At 38.8% G+C, this 20,934-nt stretch overlaps 3 protein-coding genes across 4 annotated transcripts in view; all 3 read right to left on the bottom strand.

Annotated features, from left to right (window-relative positions):
- LOC307156367 (uncharacterized protein) overlaps positions 1–20,934 on the bottom strand; it is a 1,306,365-nt gene that overhangs the window by 477,833 nt on the left and 807,598 nt on the right. The gene's annotated exons all lie outside the window — the stretch shown is intronic.
- The window catches only part of LOC307156201 (uncharacterized protein), a 127,642-nt gene that overhangs the window by 55,816 nt on the left and 50,892 nt on the right, over positions 1–20,934 (bottom strand). The window lies entirely within an intron of this gene.
- Positions 1,447–19,745, bottom strand: LOC307155978 (uncharacterized protein). Its single transcript, XM_079867090.1, has 3 exons — positions 19,615–19,745; positions 18,689–18,765; positions 1,447–3,680 (listed from the first exon to the last, which is right to left on the bottom strand). Exons 2-3 carry the CDS (start codon positions 18,744–18,746, stop codon positions 1,831–1,833), a joined length of 1,908 nt encoding a protein of 635 aa, XP_079723216.1. The 5' UTR covers positions 18,747–18,765; positions 19,615–19,745; the 3' UTR covers positions 1,447–1,830.

Here is a 20,934-nt window from a genome sequence, read left to right as displayed (position 1 = left end):
CTTGTCTGTTGCAATATGGGTGATGCAACATGGTTTAAACCACTTGCTTTTCAGCATAACACACATTTTTTGTGCACCTGTACTTTTGAAGTGTGCATTTAAGGGGGGGGGGGGGGGGGGCATGCATTTCATGCATACTGAGTTTTTTACACTGGTAAAGAGTTGGATTCCCATGCTAAACATGGACAAAGTTTCAAAAACTAAGTTGTACGTTTGAAGGAGTATTTTTGTTCCAAAAATACTCCTTCCGGTTTGTCACAAGTTTCGGAAAGTTTTTTTCGAGTATGGCTCTGTCTTACGTAAGATAGGGCGGAATTTCCTTATATGGGTCCTAAGGGCACTTCTCCGGTAAGATCGCGGCCGCGCGCGCACTCGTAGACCAGAGCAAGAGAGTGAAAGCAGTTCGCCATCAAAGCGCCCTGCCCGGCTTTTGGAAAGTCAATGTCACCAAAGAAGTCTGTTTTTGGTTGCCAGGGCAAGACAACCCTGCACAGATTCCCAAAGAACCCAGCGTTAAGGAACCCGTGGATGGAGTTTGTTTTCCTGAGCATAAACGGAGTTGTGTAAGACTTTTGTTCCCTGCATTTCGACGATGATTGTTTTATAAACAAAGCCCAGATCTACGGATTTGCAGATCGTCTAATGCTTAAGGATCGAGCAGTCACAATGATAAAGGTTCGCGGTCGTGCGTTGGAACCGGACGGTGAGTAAAACTGTTTGTTGAACAAATGTCTCTGTGTGTTGTCACTAGCTCGGCGCGTTAGCACAGCTAAGCTTCGCCCACACGGCCCGCCCCCAGCCGCTCGGTTTTTTCCGGAAAGACTCGGTACAGCCTATCTTTATGTTAAAAATTTAATAAAACAAAATACTTTTTGGAGATATGAAGGATGCAATATTACTCTATAGGTACTCAAGATTAACAGGAGATTGAGTGAAAATGAGCATTTCACCCCCCCTTTAATGTTTTATTTAATGTCATTTTGTGCGTAAGATGTGTCCTATTTGTCTGCAAAACTGATTAAACATTACAGAACAGCTGCAATAATTGCTATCTGTGTATTTACACACATCACAAAATTTCAGAAATGGTTTTAAGTGCATTTTCATAGTAATACTATTGAACACTTTCTAAAAGAATGTCCTGATCTAACTTAAAATACACTCACACTTAATATTACAGTTGATATTAAAATGTGTACTTTTAAAATATGCTTTCAGTGTATGTTACAATGACAATTTTGAGCATACAATTTAAAATATATAAAAAATATGTTTACATTTTTTTTCAAATAAGTACACTTTAGAAAGTACACAGAACTTTCACTTAAAGTATATTTTATTATAATATATTTCTATAAAGTGTAAAATAGTATAATTATTTTAAAGAGTGTTAAAAATGAAAGCGTAATGCCAGTATACTTTTTATACATTTACAAAAAGTACAATTTGTGTAATTGTACATTTTCAACATACTATCGGAAATATAAATATACTTGAAATCCAATGAAGTACTTTTTTTTTTTCGCTTCGGGCTTTTGGAGATTAACCAGCATAAAGTTTGATGTTCGCAAATTTAGGGACCGTCTATAAAGTTACATAAGATTATTGGCATACACATTTCTAACCTCAATAACATTTGAAGAGAATGACTTAGTCACAAAACCAAAAGTGTAGGGGTCAGGCATGATGCAGTCCTTTTATATTTTAGGTATTTATTCAAGTAAACTGTCAAATCATATGTAAATATTATGTAGTGGGATAACGGGGTATTCTCATCGTTTGATAAACACAAATAGCTAAGGTTGAGCCACTGTAGTCTGTTGGACTATTTTAACGATGCATGTGGTGATGTGGTTTCTCCACTGCATGGATCTTTATGTGTCGCTTCAGGTTAGCTTTAATAGAGAAACTCTTCCCGCACTGATCACATGTGTGTGGCTTCTCTCTGGTGTGGATCCTCTTGTGTGTTTTTAGAGATGATGACACACTGAATCTCTTGTCACAGTGTGAACACTTGTAAGGTTTTTCTCCAGTATGTGTCTTTCCATGTGTTTTCAGAGATGATGGCAGACTGAATCTCTTGTCACAGTGTGGACACTTGTAAGGTTTTTCTCCAGTGTGGATCCTCTCATGTGTTTTCAGATTTGAAGACAGACTGAATCTCTTGTCACAGTGTGAACACTTGTAAGGTTTTTCTCCAGTATGTGTCTTTTCATGTCTTTTCAGATGTGCTAACTGACTGAATCTCTTGTCACAGTGTGAACACTTGTAAGGTTTTTCTCCAGTATGTGTCTTTTCATGTGTTTTCAGAGATGATGACACACTGAATCTCTTGTCACAGTGGGAACACTTGTAAGGTTTTTCTCCAGTGTGGATCATCACATGTGTTTTCAGAGATGAATACTGACTGAATCTCTTGTCACAGTGGGAACACTTGTAAGGTTTTTCTCCAGTGTGGATCATCTCATGTGTTTTCAGAGATGAAGACTGATTGAATCTCTTGTCACAGTGTGAACACTTGTAAGGTTTTTCTCCAGTGTGGATCATCTCATGTGTTTTCAGATATGATGAGTCACTGAATCTCTTGTCACAGTGTGAACACTTGTAAGGTTTTTCTCCAGTGTGAATTCTCTGGTGCAGTTTTAAACAGTTTGCTGTAGTAAAAGTCTTCTCACACTCAAAGCACATGTACTCTCTCACACCAGTGTGTGTTTTCTGATGTGTGTGTAAATTTTGCAGCTGTGAAAAACTCTTTCCACACACAGAACATGAATATGGCTTCTCCTTCGTATGAACTCGAAGGTGTTTCTTCAGGTTTGGTGCACTAGGAAATGCTCTGCCGCATTGATCACATGTGAACGTCTTCTCTCCGGTGTGGATCCTCATGTGTTCTTTAAGATATCGTTTGCATAAGAATCTCTTTCCACACTGATCACATGTGAAAGGCTTCTCTCCAGTGTGAATCATCTTGTGATGCTCAAGATGTTGTTTTGTTGTGAAACTCTTTCCACACTGATCACATTTGAACAGCTCTCCGGTGTGGATTCTCATGTGACGCTCAAAATGATGTTTGTTTGTAAAGCTCTTTCCACATTGATCACATGTGAACGGCTTCTCTCCGGTGTGAATCATCATGTGTTCTTTAAGATTTCGTTTGCATGAGAATCTCTTTCCACACTGATCACATGTGAACGGCTTTTCTCCGGTGTGGATCCTCATGTGAACATCAAGACGTTGTTTGGTTGTGAAACTGTTTCCACACTGAGTGCAGGTGAAAGATTTCTTGGCTCTTCTTTTCTTTAAAAATGTCTTTTTAGTCTTTGAGCGACTCAAAGATTTTTCTCCAGGTTGGACATGATGTTCCTCCTCCACTTCACTCAGTTCTTCACTCTCCTCCGTCACTTCACTCAGTTCTTCACTCTCCTCCTTCACTTCACTCAGTTCTTCACTCTCCTCCACTTTAATCAGCTCTTCACTCTCCTCCTTCACTTCACTCAGTTCTTCTCTCTCCTCCTTCACTTTAATCAGTTCTTCACTCTCCTCCTTCACTTCACTCAGTTCTTCACTCTCCTCCTTCACTTCACTCAGTTCTTCACTCTCCTCCTTCACTTTAATCAGTTCTTCACTCTCCTCCTTCACTTCACTCAGCTCTTCACTCTCCTCCTTCACTTCCATCAGGCCTGACATGAAAGAAACAAATGTTACATTTAATTTTCAGAACATCAAAATAATTCAAAGATAAATATAAAGGACATGAAAGTGAGCCCTGATGTAATGGTAGAAAGTAGACAACTGTTATAAAATATTATGATAATTTCTTGCCTTTTTATAAATGATTATATGTCCGTGAAACTTTCCATGAATGAGGAAAATTTATCTTCCAATTATTATCTTTAAAACATTAGTTTTCACTGTTATGACGATGATACTCAGCTGTATATTTCTTCAAAACCTAACGAAACTTACCAATTCACAAAATTGACAGAATGCATAGCTGATATAAAAAATTGGATGACTAGTAATTTCCTACTTCTAAATTCTGAAAAAACAGAGATTCTAATTATTGGACAAAAAACTTCCTCACGTAATAACCTAGAATACTGTCTAACACTTGATGGCTGCTCTGTTAAGTCTTCGTCGTCGGTTAGGAACCTGGGTGTGCTCTTTGATACCAATCTTTCATTTGAAAGTCACGTGTCTAGTATCTGTAAAACCGCATTTTTCCATCGTAAAAATATATCTAAACTACGTCATATGCTCTCATTGACAAATGCGGAACAATTAGTTCATGCGTTTATGACCTCAAGGCTAGATTATTGTAATGCTCTACTGGGTGGTTGCCCTGCACGCTTAATAAACAAACTACAGCTGGTCCAAAACTCAGCAGCTCGAGTTCTTACCAGAACCAGGAAGTATGACCATATTAGCCCGGTTCTGTCAACACTGCATTGGCTGCCTATTAAACATTGTATAAATTTAAACATATTGCTGATTACTTACAAAGCACTAAGTGGTTTAGCTCTGCAGTACTTGAGTGAGCTCTTAACGCATTATAGTCCTTCACGTATTGCATTCTCAAAATTCCGGCCAGTTGATAATACCTAGGAATATCAAAATCAACTGCTGGCGGTAGATCCTTTTCCTATTTAGCACCAAAACTTTGGAACAGTCTTCCTACCACTGTCCGGGAAGCAGACACATTCTGTCAGTTCAAAGCAAGATTAAAGACACATCTCTTTGACCTAGCTTTCACATAATACATTATAGACATCTATAATTCAATGTTGCATAGATTAGGTCAGCTGGAACCGGGAACACTTCCCATTAATCCTGATGTACTCGTTACATCATAAGAAGAATGGCATCTACGCTAATTTTAGTGTCTTTGTTTATCCCGAGGTTTTCCCACAGCCTCCTGGATCCAGGCCGTATCTAGATCTGATGAAGGACCTTCGCCTGGACCCGATGACAACACAGTGCTGAAGTGCCAACTAGTCTCTCCCTATGGAGGATCCCTTTACCACTCTACAGATAAAGCGTTTTTGGGAAAATTCGTTTCGCATACCTACCCCGAAGTGACAAAATAAAATAAAATTCTGTATCAAAGGGCGCTAATGAGCAGGCGATGGAATAGAACGTGTTTGGCTGAGCTCCTACCTAATTTTTATCTAAATTTGTATTTAAAACAACATATCTTCTGTAATTATCCCCAGCGCGATTTATAATGTATTCCTGAACACACAGTGTGTAATGATCGAGTCTCGGAAAGAGTGATGGCCTCTAAGCTTCGAAAATATAAATACAAAGGATCCTGCGATTCTAGGCCCGATACTCCCTCGACGCAGAGTTCAGCTTCTGACCGTGACCGCACACCGGATCCACCAGACATGACCGATATGGAAGAATTGAAGTCGCAGATCCTGACATCTTTAAAAGCAGATATTTCTGCAGTGATAAGAACTGAACTTAAGAACTCTCTCGCTGACGATTTCAAATTCTTAAAGAGCGAGCTGTAAGCTGTCAGAACGGAAATTGCAAACAACGCGACGCTAATGCGGACTGACATTGAACAAATGAAAACTACCATTAAAGATATAGAAGGCAGTATGTTAACGTGGACGGATGAAGTGAACGAACTACAAGCCGTTGTGGGTCCTTTAAAATCAGAACTGAAAGAGCTGCGAGACAAATCCGAGGACATGGAGGGGAGGGGAGGTGCAATATTCGAATCGTGGGTGTCGCGGAGGGACCGGAATCAGCTTCCACGCAGTCAGTCTCTAAATTGCTATCCGAGGAGCTGAAACTGGATAAAGAATTCTGGTGGACCGCTCACATCGCAGCCTAAGACCATTAACCCCCGGAGGAAAGTCACGGGTGATAGTAGCAAAGCTACACTACTATCAGGATAGTGTCGAGGTCCTGCGTCGAGCACGCAGTCAGGCTCCACTCCAGCTGAATGGAAATTCCATCTCAATATTCCCGGATTACACTGCCAGTGTCGCCAAAGCACGGGCCGCATTCACGGACGTTAGGAGTCTATTACGAGAGCAACGAGGTGTTCGATATGGCCTACTGTTTCCTGCTCGGTTACGGATCACTCACAATGGCGCGGATAGAGAATTCCTGGACCCGGATAAAGCCATGGCCCACGTTAAGAAGTATATCGTCGCTGGGGATGACACCGGAAAGTGACTGAAGATTTTTCCCTCTACTATATAAACCCGGTGGGAAGTCTAGTTAGCCTACCTGCTGTGATGCAGTTATGTTCAATTCGTGATTTTGTCTTGCGGTGACTGTTGTCAATTATGTTATTGTTTCAAGTCAGGACAAATTGGGTGGGGGCTCTGCTTAGTTTAGTTTGGCTTAAGAGCTACCCGGATAAGAACATAATGTGTAGACTTAATATTTGGGGTGTTCCTGGTTCATCATGTTCATGTCGATGACAAATAAAAAAATGTCAGACCATTTTCTTTTCTTTTCTTTTTCTTAAAAGGGTATGGACTAATATTGAAGTCAATGTACATCAGGATATATTATTGTAACGTACTGCTCTCAGCTCCATATGACCAATATTAATATGGCTTCTCAAGTAAATGGTGGTTCAGTTAAACTGGTGAGTTGGAATGTTAAATCTCTCAACCACCCTGTAAAACGTAAAAAGTGTTCGCTCATTTAAAAGATCTTAAGACTGATATTGCATTCCTTCAGGAAACGCATTTACGCGTTTCTGACCATTGCCGGCTTAGAAATAGTGGCTGGGTCAGACTTTTCATTCCAACTTTAAATCTAAGGCTAGAGGTGTGGCGATAGTTCTCAGTAAAAATATACACTTTGTGGCAACAAGTATTGAGTCTGATCCGGATGGGCGCTTCCTAATCGTGGTGGGACATTTGAATGGGCTCCCTGTTATTTTAGCCAATGTTTACGCCCCAAATTGGGATGATCACCTTTTCTTTAGTAATTTCTTCTCAAAGTTGCCAAATATGGTAACGCATCATCTTATTCTCGGTGGTGACTTTAACTGCGTCCTTTCCTCCACTCTGGATCGTAGCGCATCCAGAACGGTTTCAATATCTAAATCAGCACATACAATACACAATTTCCTTAAAACATACGGAATGGCCGATGTCTGGAGATTTCGTAACCCTATCACCCGGGCCTATTCCTTTTTTTCTCCGGTACACAACTCCTATTCACAAATAGATTATTTTATCATAGACACAAGCCTCTTATTGTCAGTTATAAAATGCGATTACGAAGCCATAATTATTTCAGACCACGGTCCACTGGCTATGACGCTACGTATCGCTACCAAAGAACTAAATTACCACACGTGGAGATTCAATTCCACTTTCCTCTCAGACGAGACGTTTGTGAGTTATATTGCCTCTGAAATAGACTCCTTTCTTAGTGTAAATATGACTCCAGGAATGGCTGTGTCAACTGTATGGGAAGTGTTGAAGGCATATTTGAGAGGCCAAATTATCTCGTTTTGTGCAGGTCAGAGTAAAACCAGAAAGGATCAATTAAAGAAATTGACAGATCAGATATTAGAACTCGACTCTTTGAATAGCTGTTCATCATCTCCAGCAAGACTAAAACAACGTATGTTGTTACAAACTGAGTTCAACTTGCTGGCAACTAAACAAGCAGAATACCTTATCTCTAAATTGAGGTGTAATTTTTATGAGTACGGGGAAAAGGCTGGGAAACTTCTGGCTCACCAGTTACGACAGCAATCAGCTCAACATATTATTTCTGAGATATGTGATGATCAAGGCCTGAAGCACATGGATAGTACAGAGGTTAATTCTTGTTTTTATCAATTTTATCAGTCGTTATACTCCTCAGACCCACCCTCTGACCTGTTGACTTTAGAAGATTTTTTTTAGAAAACTCGATACACCATTGATAGACCCTGAAAAAGCTGCGCATCTTGACTCAATTACAATTTCAGAAATAGAAGCAGCAATCAGAAGTATGCAGACCGGCAAAACCCCAGGTCCAGATGGATATCCAACTGAATTCTTTCAAAAATTCTCTCCTCAACTTTCCCCATTATTGCTATCTGTCTTTGAAGAATCCTTGTTATCTCACTCTTTACCATGTACTATGCATCAAGCAGTTATTTCTCTGATTCTTAAAAAGGAGAAGGACCCCTTAGAATGTAGCTCATACCACCCGATTTCGCTTTTGAATACTGACACTAAGATCTTAGCCAAGGTCCTGGCCCGATGAATGGAAGATGTTCTTCCAGTGGTCATTTCACCTGACCAAACGGGCTTTATTAAAAGTCGACATTCCTTCTTTAATACCCGACGTCTTGCAAATATAATTTATAGCTCTTCTTCGACTAATACTTCAGAAGTTATTCTCTTCTGTACTCTTAAAAAGTTTGGTTTCGGATCCAACTTTATGTCTTGGATTAAACTTTTATATTCAGCCCCATTGGCTGCAGTACGTACTAACAATAACATATCACCTTTTTTTTAGCTAAAGCGCGCTACAAGGCAGGGCTGTCCTCTATCGCCACTCCTCTTTGCAATTGCAATTGAGCCCCTAGCCATAGCCTTCAGGATATCTACTAATATCAAGGGGATGTGGAGGGGGAATTTTGAGCACAAAGTATCTCTATATGCGGACGATATGTTGTTGTACATTTTGGAGCACTGAAGATAGCAATGTGCTGAAACGTTTGCTTTAAAAGTAGATAGCCTTCAGGATATCTACTAATATCAAGGGGATGTGGAGGGGGAATTTTGAGCACAAAGTATCTCTATATGCGGACGATATGTTGTTGTACATTTTGGAGCACTGAAGATAGCAATGTGCTGAAACGTTTGCTTTAAAAGTAGATAGCCTTCAGGATATCTACTAATATCAAGGGGATGTGGAGGGGGAATTTTGAGCACAAAGTATCTCTATATGCGGACGATATGTTGTTGTACATTTTGGAGCACTGAAGATAGCAATGTGCTGAAACGTTTGCTTGTGTCTACTCTGTTTTTAACTCACATGCACTTTGCACTTTTTTGCACGATGCAATTGATAAAATAAATATTTTTGTAGACTTTTAGTCTTGAGTGGATCAGTGTGCGGCCAACCACCTTTTTTGTACATTTCTGACCCATCCTCGAGCCTTCCAAATTTGTTAATTTTCCTTAATGAATTTGGCCAGCTGTCTGGTTATAAAGTTAATTATCAAAAGAGTGAGCTTATGCCAATCGGCTCCATGATTCCAGATGTGCTCTCTTCTTCAATCCCTTTTAAGATCACCACGACAAAGTTTAAATCTCTGGGGGTCTGCTTTACGCAGAACTTTAAAGAGCTTTATAAAGCCAACTATCAACCTCTTTTAGCTAGTCTGAAGCAGGATTTTGAAAGGTGGGACTCCTTGCACCTTTCCCTAGGTGGAAGGATTAACATCATTAAGATGACTGTTTTGCCCAAGTTTTTATACATTTTCCAATGTTTGCCAGTTTTTCTCACAAAATCTTTTTTTTTGTAATTTAAATACTCAAATTATAAGTTTTATTTGGAATAAAAAACGCCCTAGGACAATGGATACAATATTACAAAGGCCCCGTAGTTTAGGTGGTCTTGCCCTTCTGAACTTTTTATATTACTACTGGTCGGTGAATATCAGGGCAATTCTATACTTATTGGATGAAGATGAGAGAGCCAGCTGGGCACAGATGGAGAAATCATCCATTCGATATAACCTTCTGTCAGTATTATGTTCTAGGCTGCCACTGGCACATTCAGTATCTAACCTTATATTCTCCCCAGTTGTACTACAGGCTATAAAAATTTGGTTTCAGTTTAGACGTCATTATGCACTTATCAACCTTCCGCTTGCCTCACCTGTTGTACAGAACCACATATTTACCCCTTCTATGACAGATGCAGCATTTGATATATGGTTAAAAAATGGCATTAGGTCATTACATGATTTGTATTTGAATGACACATTTGCCTCCTTCGAACAGTTAGTCCAAAAATTTGCTATTCCTAATACACACTTTTTTAGGTATCTACAACTTAGAAGCTTTGTGTCATCAAATTCAAGCTGTTTCCCTCGTTGTCCCGCTCTATCTCTCATTGATTCTATTCTCGAGTACAAGTGTGGAGTAAAACAGTCCATAAGTAAAGTCTATGGACTTCTCAATCTACACAATCTGACTGCCTTAGAATCTTTAAAACAAAAATGGGAAAAAGAAATTGAGGATTAAATATCAGACGATGTTTGGCAGGAAGCAATTCGGAGAATACACTCAATCCTCTATAAGTCTCCGGCACACAATTGTTCAGTTTAAAATTGTACATCGTCTCCATTGGTCTAAGGACAGATTGGCTAAATTTAAAAGTGATGTAGACCCTACTTGTGATCGATGTAAACAAGCTCCTGCTACTTTATATCACATGTTTTGGTCATGTCCGAAATTGCTAGAATACTGGGGCCCAATTTTTGAGACCTTTTCTAAAATGTTTGGTAAATGTATCGCTCCAGCCATGTCGACAGCAATATTTGGAGTTGTTAGTCAAGATAATAATCTAAGGAGATCCCAGTCTGATGTTATTGCTTTCTGTTCATTTCTTGCCAGAAGGCTAATTTTTTACAAATGGAAAGGCTCTTCACCTCCAACATATGGACATTGGATTAAAGATGTGATGTATAACATACAATTGGAAAAGCTACAATGTTCTATGAATGGGTCAAATAAGAGATTTTTTATCACTTGGCAACCTTTGCTGACCTTTGTGGAGAACACTTCTGCTAAAGAATTATTATGAATGTACATGTTTGTACATTAATATTATTATTATTGTGCTTTTATTTGTTATTCTTTATTTATTTAAAATTATTATTATTTATTTATTTATTTTCCTCTGGTCTGTTTCATGGGGTTGGGGGGGGGGGGGTATTATCTGTTCTTTATAATGTATATTTTTCATAATCATTTAGTATAATAAAAATAAACATTGAGGGAAAAAAAAATTCTGTATCAAAATTTATAAGACCAGTACTTTAGTTTAGGCTTGATTTGTAGGAAATTCCAAACCTGCGCACATATATTCCAGACATCCCAAGTCTCCAAGGAATTTCCCACATGTTGATCACGGCTCCCTGATGCCCGCAAATTAGTTAAAATCTCCAGGAATCTAGAGCTAGCGATCAAGAGCGCAGAGAGAGGGAGCGAGAGACCTTGCGTGTGTGTGCTAGTATGCGTGTGTGCCTCACGAAGTGCATGTAAGGACCCAACCAATCAATTGCCCCCTCTGGGGTCTGAGGTGTTTTCTGGCCCTGGAGGTGTTCTGACATGCTCTGACATTTGTGCTTATTTCTGTTACTTGTGACATTTTCATGGCTAAAGTCTAATTACACTGTATTCAGCACAAACTCTGCTACAATAATATATCAGCAGCATGTGTGTAAAAGTTTGTAGTTTTGAGATAACGACATTTATGGTTTGCGAATGCGTGCAAACCATATGCGTGGTTTGTGAAAATATAAAAAACAATTGTCACTGAAATAAGGCCATGAAACTCATACTGATTATTTCTTCACAAGACTTTTGAAAATTGTATGACGTAGCCTAGAATATTTGCTCCAAAACTATATGAAAATCATCCTGAGTGCTCATTCTGTTAAGACAATATATTGATTTAAAATTTGTAAGACGTGTTTTGTGTAAGAAAGCTTTATGCGAAGAGGCGTAAACACATCATTAATATGTATGGATTTCACACCTGAGAAAGACAAAGACCCTCCCCTAATGGCCCTATTAGGAACTATCAGGCCCCGTCATTCTGAGCAACCTTGCACAAAGAATGAGGAGATTAAAAAGAATGTTTTTTTGATTGTTTGGATTTATTTACAACACAACATAATCCAAAGATACACAACAAATGACAAAAAGCACACTACTGAAAACAATGATCCAAAGACGGAGACTGTTGTGCCATTCCTAAAAACATTGTACATACCTCTCATTTCCAAGGTGTTTGGTTTTCACTTTACCATGTTCATGTACAGAGACTCATGTGAATGTTGAAGTCAGCAGGACTCCTCAGTGGGGCATCTGATCCCTGTAAAAAAAAAAAAAACCTGTGAACATGCTGATATCAAGAGAAACTATAGGGCTGCACAATTTTGGGAATAGATTTTAGATTTTTCTTGTTAAAATTGCTTTTTAAAATTCACAGAATACACACACACACACAAATATGTTTCTAACAATATATAATGAACAGGTTTGTTGTGCCTTGTAGGCATAGGCAGGGCTCCAGACTGCGACCAAATGGTCGCATTTTGCGACCAAAATTTGAGAGTGTGCGACTGAATTTTACATCCAGTCGCACATTTTTTTATACATTAAACGTGGAAGGGGCACGTCAATGATCAATTAAATGAGCAATGAAATAATCAATGAGACGCGAGCGCACACGCACGCAAACACACACACACACACACACACACAAACTCGCACACATACTCATGAGACGCGAGCACACACTCGCATCTCATTGAGTGATGCCTGTCTGTGAGGCGGCCAATGCGTGTGAGAAGAATAAGGAATGGCCACTGTAAGTGGCTAAAATGTGTGGAGGGGGAGGGGCCTAGAGATAAATGAGCGCGCGTAAACATCTGTGGGAAGGAGCGGAGACAAATATCATATGATATGTGCGTGCGTCTGAGCTATGAGCAAGCGAACTATTGATTCGTTCTTCCGACCTGCGGCTAGTGTGCCAGTGCCAGAGTCTACAGTGTCACCGTCGGATGATGATGCAGAGTCAGAGGTTGGTGTGGCGAAAAAAGCCCGCACTCACCATTTTCGAGAAGAGTGGCTGAAAGAATTCGGCTGGCTGAGATACTATAAGCAGTCTAACTTTATGAACTGCGAATACTGCAGCAGCTACCCCAGAACTGCGGGGAACACAAAGTTTGCTGATAGTACAGGCACTTCGCAGTTCAAACGCAATACACTGATTAAACACAATCTCAGCCTAAAGCATCGCGTGTGCCGGGACATGTTTATAAGTCAAAAAGCAACGCCACTGCCGGTTGCTTTTAGAAGACAAATGACTGTAAATCAGAGCGCAGATGAGGCAGAGATGATGTTGAAATTTAATACGGCCTACTTCGTTGCTAAGGAGGAACTACCCTTCACCAAATACAAAAGCCAGCTCGACCTTCAAAGGAAGAATGGCTTAAAACTTAACGAAACATACAACAACGATACAGCATGCGCACAATTAGTTGGAGTAATTGCGGATACTCTGAAGGGGAAGACTTACACGAAAATCAAGGATGCACCGTATTTATCAATTATGATCGATGGGGACACCGACGTTTCAACAAAGGAATGCGAAATCATATACGCAAGGATCCTAAACGAAGGGAAACCAATGAATATTTTGATTGGCCACATCGAAGTGAAACATGCACATGCTCAAGGTAAGTTATGTTTTAATTCAAATTATGTTTAGACCTATATCACTAACTTATTTAGCTGTCTTTACTTTGAATATTTAAAAGAGGAAATAATCACTTAAGGTGCCGTAATGGCTGTGCCTCAAGGTATGTTTTAATTCACATTTTGTTTAGACCTATTACTAACTTATTTAGCTGTCTTTACTGTGAATATTTATTAGTTTAAATAATCACTTAAGGTTCCATAATACTTCAGCTGTGAGGTATGATGATGACAGAGGGAAAAAACTGTTCAGGCAATTGGTGTTTTCGTCCAGTGTAAGACATAATTTTACACCATTGTCATGTGCTTGCATTTTAAGGTGTATATGATGCCACCAAAGAGGCCTTTCAGCATCTAGGGACAGAAACAGGGTGGTTAGAGAAGACAGTTGCCATGGGAGCTGATGGTGCAGCTGTCAACCTCGGGCATAAAGGAGGGGTAATAGCCCTCCTCCAAGCTGAGGCAGGGGCTTTTATTGTCCCTTTTCATTGCATGCCACATAGGTAGGTTAAATGTGAACCTTCAGAATAAAGATAGGGTAGTAACCAAAACAATGCATTTTTAATTTTAAGTTTAATTCATTGTAATTGTAGACTGGAGCTGGCAATGCTATCTGTACAAAGGAAAATTCCGATGGTGGATCATGTCTACGATCTTCTCAACATGGTTTGGAAGACATATCACTTTAGCAGCAAGTCTATGAGAGAACTACGAGCACTTGGAGAGGAGTTGGGTGTTCGTGTAAATGTACCAGGTAGTGTCAGTGGGACACGCTGGCTACCACATGTGAACCGGGCCCTCCAAACCTTGCTAAAACCTGGAGGAAAGGATAAACATCTACAGAACCCTGGCCAGTTCACAGCAGTGTATTACCACATGGAACATTTGACTGCATCATCCACCAATGCTGATATTGCTGGGAGATCAAGGAAGGTCTGCATTTAATTTCAAAATGATTTCATATTTGGGAGGCATACAAAATAACTGATGTTAGTGGTTAGTAATTGGTTATGTCTTGCAGGTCAAGAAGATGATGGAAGATGGAAGCTTTGTGGGTTTCTGTCACTTCTTGGCTGACTTGTTTGAGGCCATAAGTAAATTCAGCTTTCTTCTCCAAAGAAATGATGTTATTTTGCCTCAGGTAATGTTGACATGTTAAGAAGAATATAGTTAAACAAATAATTTTAATCAAGGAATATGTAGCTTTTACCCTTGTTTTTCACAAGGATTTTTTTTTACAGGCTGTGAATGGGATTGAGAATCTCCTTGCAACTATTGAGGCCATGTCAGTGAGATGCAAGCCAGGTGGTAGGCTGGCAGAATTACTGGCAGACCTTCAGGCCCAGAGAAGACAACAAGAGGGTGAGGGGGAGACTCACCTTTTGTACAAGTTTCAGGTGAGCAGTTTTTTTTTTAAGTGAATTTTAGATTTGGAGTTGATTTATTTATTATTATTTTTCTTGTCTAAATGCTGAATGTTTTGTGAACCCAGGGGATCACCATCAAAGGTGAAGCTGCTGGGCTGGGAAAGGAAGGGCTCTCCATGGCAAGCACACCTAAGCTACAACAAGCAGTGAGAGCAACCATCGACTGCACTTTGCTTCATTTAAAGCAAAGATTCAGCAGTCTGCTTTGTAAGTGAAAGCACATAATTATATATTTTAAAAAAATCTGTGAAAATAAGATAAGCTATCATAATTTTTCTTTTTCTCTCAACTCTGTACTTCTATTCCTTGATAGATGAAGAGTCTACATCAGCATCAGCAATGGCAGTGAAGTCATTCTAGATATTCAGTCATGATTCCTGGCCAGCAGAGCAACAAGAGCTGACAGACTATGGTGCAGAGGAGCTGGACTTCCTGCTAGACCACTTTTCCTCTGTCTTAACAAGGTTAGTGACTCTTTTTAAATTATCATAAAGATATAAAAAGTATAACACAGAGCAACATTTCAAACATCTACTTTGATCCTTAACCTAGATGGTTTGGTCAGTTTTTCATTTCACTCTTTCAGAAATGGCTGTGATTTCAATCTGGCAAGAGAGGAGTATCAATCCATGAAGACATTCATCTTTAGGAACTACATGGACAAGTCTTACCATGCCTTATGGGGGATGATGGTAACTAAGTTGCCATTCTGCTCTGATTACAAGGTACCCCATTATGATCATATCCTTGTTAATTTAGTTAGTAATTATTACTTTTTGATTAAATAAAAAAACCTACAATAATGATCCATTCTTTGTAGAACATCCTACATCTTGTTCACATCATGCTGGTCCTCCCGGTCTCCTCTGCTATATGTGAAAGGGGATTTTCTGCTCAGAAGAGGATTAAATCTGATGTCCCTGCATGTAGACACTGTGGAGGACTTGATTTGAATTAGCATGGAGGGACCTAGTTTACAAGAGTTTGATGCCAAGGAAGCTGTACAAACATGGTTCAGTCAGGGTAAAAGGTCTAGGAGGCCAAATTACAAGGGCTGGCCTTCTGAGCCTCCTAGTGGAACACAGCAGGATCTGTCCTAAGGGGGAGTGAGTAAAGGCTCAAGTTGGTTAGGTCTACATGTTCTAGTGGAATGTTATTGGCCAGTGCCCCTAATGTTTACATACATTTAAGTATTGTTTGTAACTGTGAAATGACCGAAAGGTTACTAAGCACTTTGTTACTAAGCATTTTTTTATTCTGAATGTATGGTATTTTGTTTAATATGTGTACTGTCATGACAGCGATGGTGCTGTCAGTTTACCTTGTTGTTGCATCTTCAAAAGTGCAGAATAAAATGTGACACTGAATTTGAAACAGCACATTGTAATTTCTGCATCTATTATCAAAGTATTTATTAGTAATACAGTGGAAATTAGTAGATTTGGTTAGCATGTTGATTTACGGTGTGCGCCCCTAAATTTTCAGTTGGGGGCCACTGTGCTCCTAGTGAAAAAAGTTAGTCTGGAGCCCTGATAGGCCCGTGCAGTGCTGCATAAAATAATAATAACAATAACCTATAGCAGCCTATAAATCTTTCAAAAGCAACACTTCATTAACAACTACGCTAGAGAAAAATATATTGATTATCATATGTTACTTCAAATGTTTCCATTCGTTATGATATGAAATGAGGTTGGAGTAAAACATGAAGCCTAATGTTTGGTGCGTTTTGCTTTTCAAACGCACAGCGTGCTCCAATATATGAAACATTAAAACGCACAACGCGCTCCAAAATATGAAACATTATGGTTACCATATTATACATATCTATGTTTGAGCAGATATCCACAAACACAGTATTTAACAGTAAACACGGGTCTAAATATTATAATATTCACCATATATCTAGCAACAGTTCAACTGCAATGTGAAGTTTATGCAACAGTAACATTAACTAATAATTAAGAATTTCTTACCACATCTTTCTTGTCTTCAAATCGCGTTCTTCTTCTTCTGAGGTAAATCCAATGTAAGCTCACAGCGTGTCTTCCAAACTCCACGAAAAGCAGAGACGTGAAGTTTGGTGCTTTGTTTTTGAGGTAACGAGCGCGTTTGCGTTCCATGTGGAGATTTGCATGTGAATATCTTTTGCGCGCATGGGCGTGGTCAAATTAAAAATTATGAGCAAGGGTTTGAGAAACTGGACATCTTGTTGGTTTTATACAAATTACTTAAACAGAGAATATTTGTTTTCAGTTTGAATCCGATCATTTAAAAGTACACACTTAAATGATTATAAAGATATATGGCTCATAAATGTGTGACAAGTATTCGCTGAGTTTTGTTTCAGTTTATAGACGTGCTCAAGAAAAAAAAAGTTCACCGCGACGGAGAGGCAGAAAGCACACCCTGTTTATTTTCTTTATTTTAAAAAAGCACAATGTTTTGATTTGATTGTAAGTGGACACATACAAAAGTAGAAATACCACAGATTCTTTTTTTATATTTCTTTTTTCTGTATGACCATAAATGACGGAGTAATTTAAGTTTATTGTGCTACTATGTGAAGAAAATCCAGCAAAACGTGCCAGCGCCCTCAGAGGGTTAAATTATACATTTATCTCTGTAAAGCTGCATTGAAACAATCTACATTGTTAAAAGCGCTATATAAATGAAGATGACTTGACTTGACTAGGCACGAATCCCATGTTTTTTTAGCAAGAGCTATTGAATATATTTGACCAATGACACAATTATCTAACATGATATTAACATTAAAATATACAATACTGCCATATTTTGACACCAACTTTGAGATTGATATTTATTTGACTAAAACGTTTTAATTATTAATGGCCGTTCACACTAGACTTTTCCTTGCACTGACTTCCATTCATGCGCATGTGAAAGTGGGACACCAGAAACACAAGCTCAAGTGAATTACCCTGTGAGGAAATAACACAAGCGTTTAGCATTCAAGTGGAGGGGATTGTTTATTTTAACATTTTGAATTATCATTATTTGTTATATGTTATATATATATATGTTTGTAAAAAAGCTGCCGCAGAATGTGACGTCATTTCACGGCCGGTGCATCGTCTGTAGAAACTTCACAAGCTCAAAGTGTAGAGTGGCCATAACTTTAACTGGCTTTAAATAAACATTTTTCATTATCTTTATCTGTGTCCTACATGTTTCACTCAACCCTGTTACTCCTGACATGATTTTCCTCCTTTTAAAAACACAGTATTAAAACTGTGACACACAGGAAGTGACATCATCTGGGCTCTTTCTACTGCATGATGGGAAGACAAGAAAATAATCTCAATCCATTGTCTCAGTTTTTACACAAACTGTAGCATTGACTGTATTCATCAACCCTGTTACCAAAGTTACTGTAAGAAGAATCTCTATAACTATGAATAACTTGTATGATATTTGACAAATACAACTTTATCAGTTACTTGGTGTTTACTGATTATTCCTAAAAATATATATTTTGTAAACTATGTTGAAAATGACTAAAATGCTGCTGCTACTTGGGAACCAGATATAAAATAAATGTAAAATAAAACAGTTAAAACAGTATTTAGCTTGATCTGATATTGACAATCAATATAAAAATGTCTCAAACCTCCAATTACTGACCATTTGTTGAAGAAAACCCAGAACATTCTGTACCGTTTCATAGTTGAACTGTTTATCTAAATGTGATGAAGTGCTTGAATGTTTCTAACATGAATGTTCTTCAGCATCATGAATGAATGAAGAATAAACACCAACCTCTTTGTTCTTCAGGATCTTCAGTGTGTTTCATTCTGCAGGGTTCTGGATCACTCATGTTCTATGTTTCTAGATACCTGTATTTTAATGAAGAAGCAGAATAATGTTAGGATTAGCAATAAAAATAATAAAAATAATTAATGAATTGGCATCAGTTACTGTACAATTAATAGATAGACAGACATAAATGCTTAGAAGTGTCATTTATTATAAATGTGATTTATAGTGATTTATATTTTTGATTTTGGCAGATCAGCTCCTCCCACACTGGAATACATCATCAGTGAAGCTCCTCCCACTGTAATCACATCATCAGTGAAGCTCCTCCCACAGTAATTCTCCAATAAATGCTGTAAATTCCCATCAACTACAAGTGAAGACGAGCATCAGAGAAAATAATATAAATAATTTTAATTCTTCCAAATATAAATAATGGTAAGAAAAACAGAACAAAATCATGAAAACAGAAATAATAGGTACATAAAGTAGCCAACAAATCCCCTCAAGTGTGCTGACACCAATGAAATGATCTTTAAATGTCAATTTAGTTAATCTGCCAAAGATGTCGACAATAATAAATAAAGGTAAACATGAAAACGGCAACAGAAACACTTGGGAACGATTCCCCTCACAGATCTCAAACTTTAACTCTGGACATTCAGTAACAGTTCTCACTCCAAACATCGAGACAATCACACAAACGAACACAAAATCGCTCAGGTCTGAATGAACTCAACATATTCTCCTCATGCTCGCTGCTGCTGCACTAAATGTTTATTTCAGAAGGAAGACGCCAGAAAAGACGCACAAGTATCGCTGTGATCGATGAAAACAATACAGAAATGAGCCTGTCGCTTAATTAAACTGTATAAAGTGTGTGTGATGGTTGTGTAAATATGAGAAATACCGTGAACTGCTCTCCTCACCTCAGAAGACTCGACGGTGAAACTCTCAATGAGGGAAACAATGTTGACGGAAGAGACGGCGCGAGCGAGCGGTGACGTCATCGGCCTCCAAAGCACGCGGCCACGCGCGTACGGGACACCCCCGCAGCCAATCAGGGCCATGCAGATTCAGCTTTACTAGTAGCCTTCCATCATTATTATTATTTTATAACTGAAGTGACTCCAGTTACTAAAGGTGAAAGGAACTTTTTCAAGTGAAGCACAAAATAGTCAGAATAAGCAGAGGAGGATCACAGTCTAAATAGTCTGAATAATTTCCTTACTAAAGAAAAAACACTGAAATAAAAATACTTAGCGGAAGACTGTATTCACGCAACTTTTACTTTATTCTACTAAAAGCTACTAATTACATCTTCAACAGTGTAATAAGATTACTGTACTATTTTTAAAGATTAATTCCTTATTTTACTTTTAGAATAAAAAGTAATTAAATTACAGTAATTAATTAATTAGTTAGTACTGCATTACACAACACTGATTACACAATTATGATGATAGAGCACATCCTGTAATTAAAGGTACAATATGCAAGATTTTCTGCCGCTAGAGGGCGCTACATTCTAAACAACAACAACGGCTTGATGACGATGTGAAGGAGCGTGGAATGATGGGAACTAACTGATGTAAATCAGTCAGACGGGAATCAAAAAATCATGTTCATGGATGAGGTAAAGTCCTATTTTTATAAATGTTGCATTTAATGACATGCTTTTTATGGCGAGGGGGGCGTGGTTCAGCGCGGTCTGTACCGGGAGAGAGAGAAACGAGATGAGCGGGACGTAAGTAGGTGACGAACACCTGTGTCTTATTGCAGGAATTGCCGTGGAGAGACCGTGCTGGAACGAGAGAGAGAGAGAGAGCGAGAGAGAGAGAGAGAGAGAGAGAGAGAGAGAGACTGAGAACTCGTACGAGAGACTGGAGAGAAAATTGGACGCAGAGAAAGAAAACCGGTGGATCCGAGCTCTCATTTTTGAACTGTTTTGTGCCGTCGCAGTGTCCACGGTGAATGCGCGTTGTGCGCGACTTTTGTTTGTTTTGTTTTATTTTAATAAAGTACGACGTACGAGTCCCAGTCACGCCGACCCCTGTCTTCTTCCTTCCTGACTCTTGAACCTCATCACACTTTTATTTATCATAGATGTTACTGTATGTCGAATTCATTGTTGTGATAACGCTGCAAGTTTTACGTGATCTAAACAATTGTTGTAAAAGTACATTCGAACATTCCCACATCATTTGCCAAAATACTGATTAATCTTTATGTATAACACATGCTATATT

This window comes from Squalius cephalus (genome assembly GCF_949319135.1).
Source record: "Squalius cephalus genome assembly, chromosome: 1".
Lineage (NCBI taxonomy): Eukaryota > Metazoa > Chordata > Actinopteri > Cypriniformes > Leuciscidae > Squalius > Squalius cephalus.
This window is presented reverse-complemented; position numbering and strand designations above follow the sequence as displayed.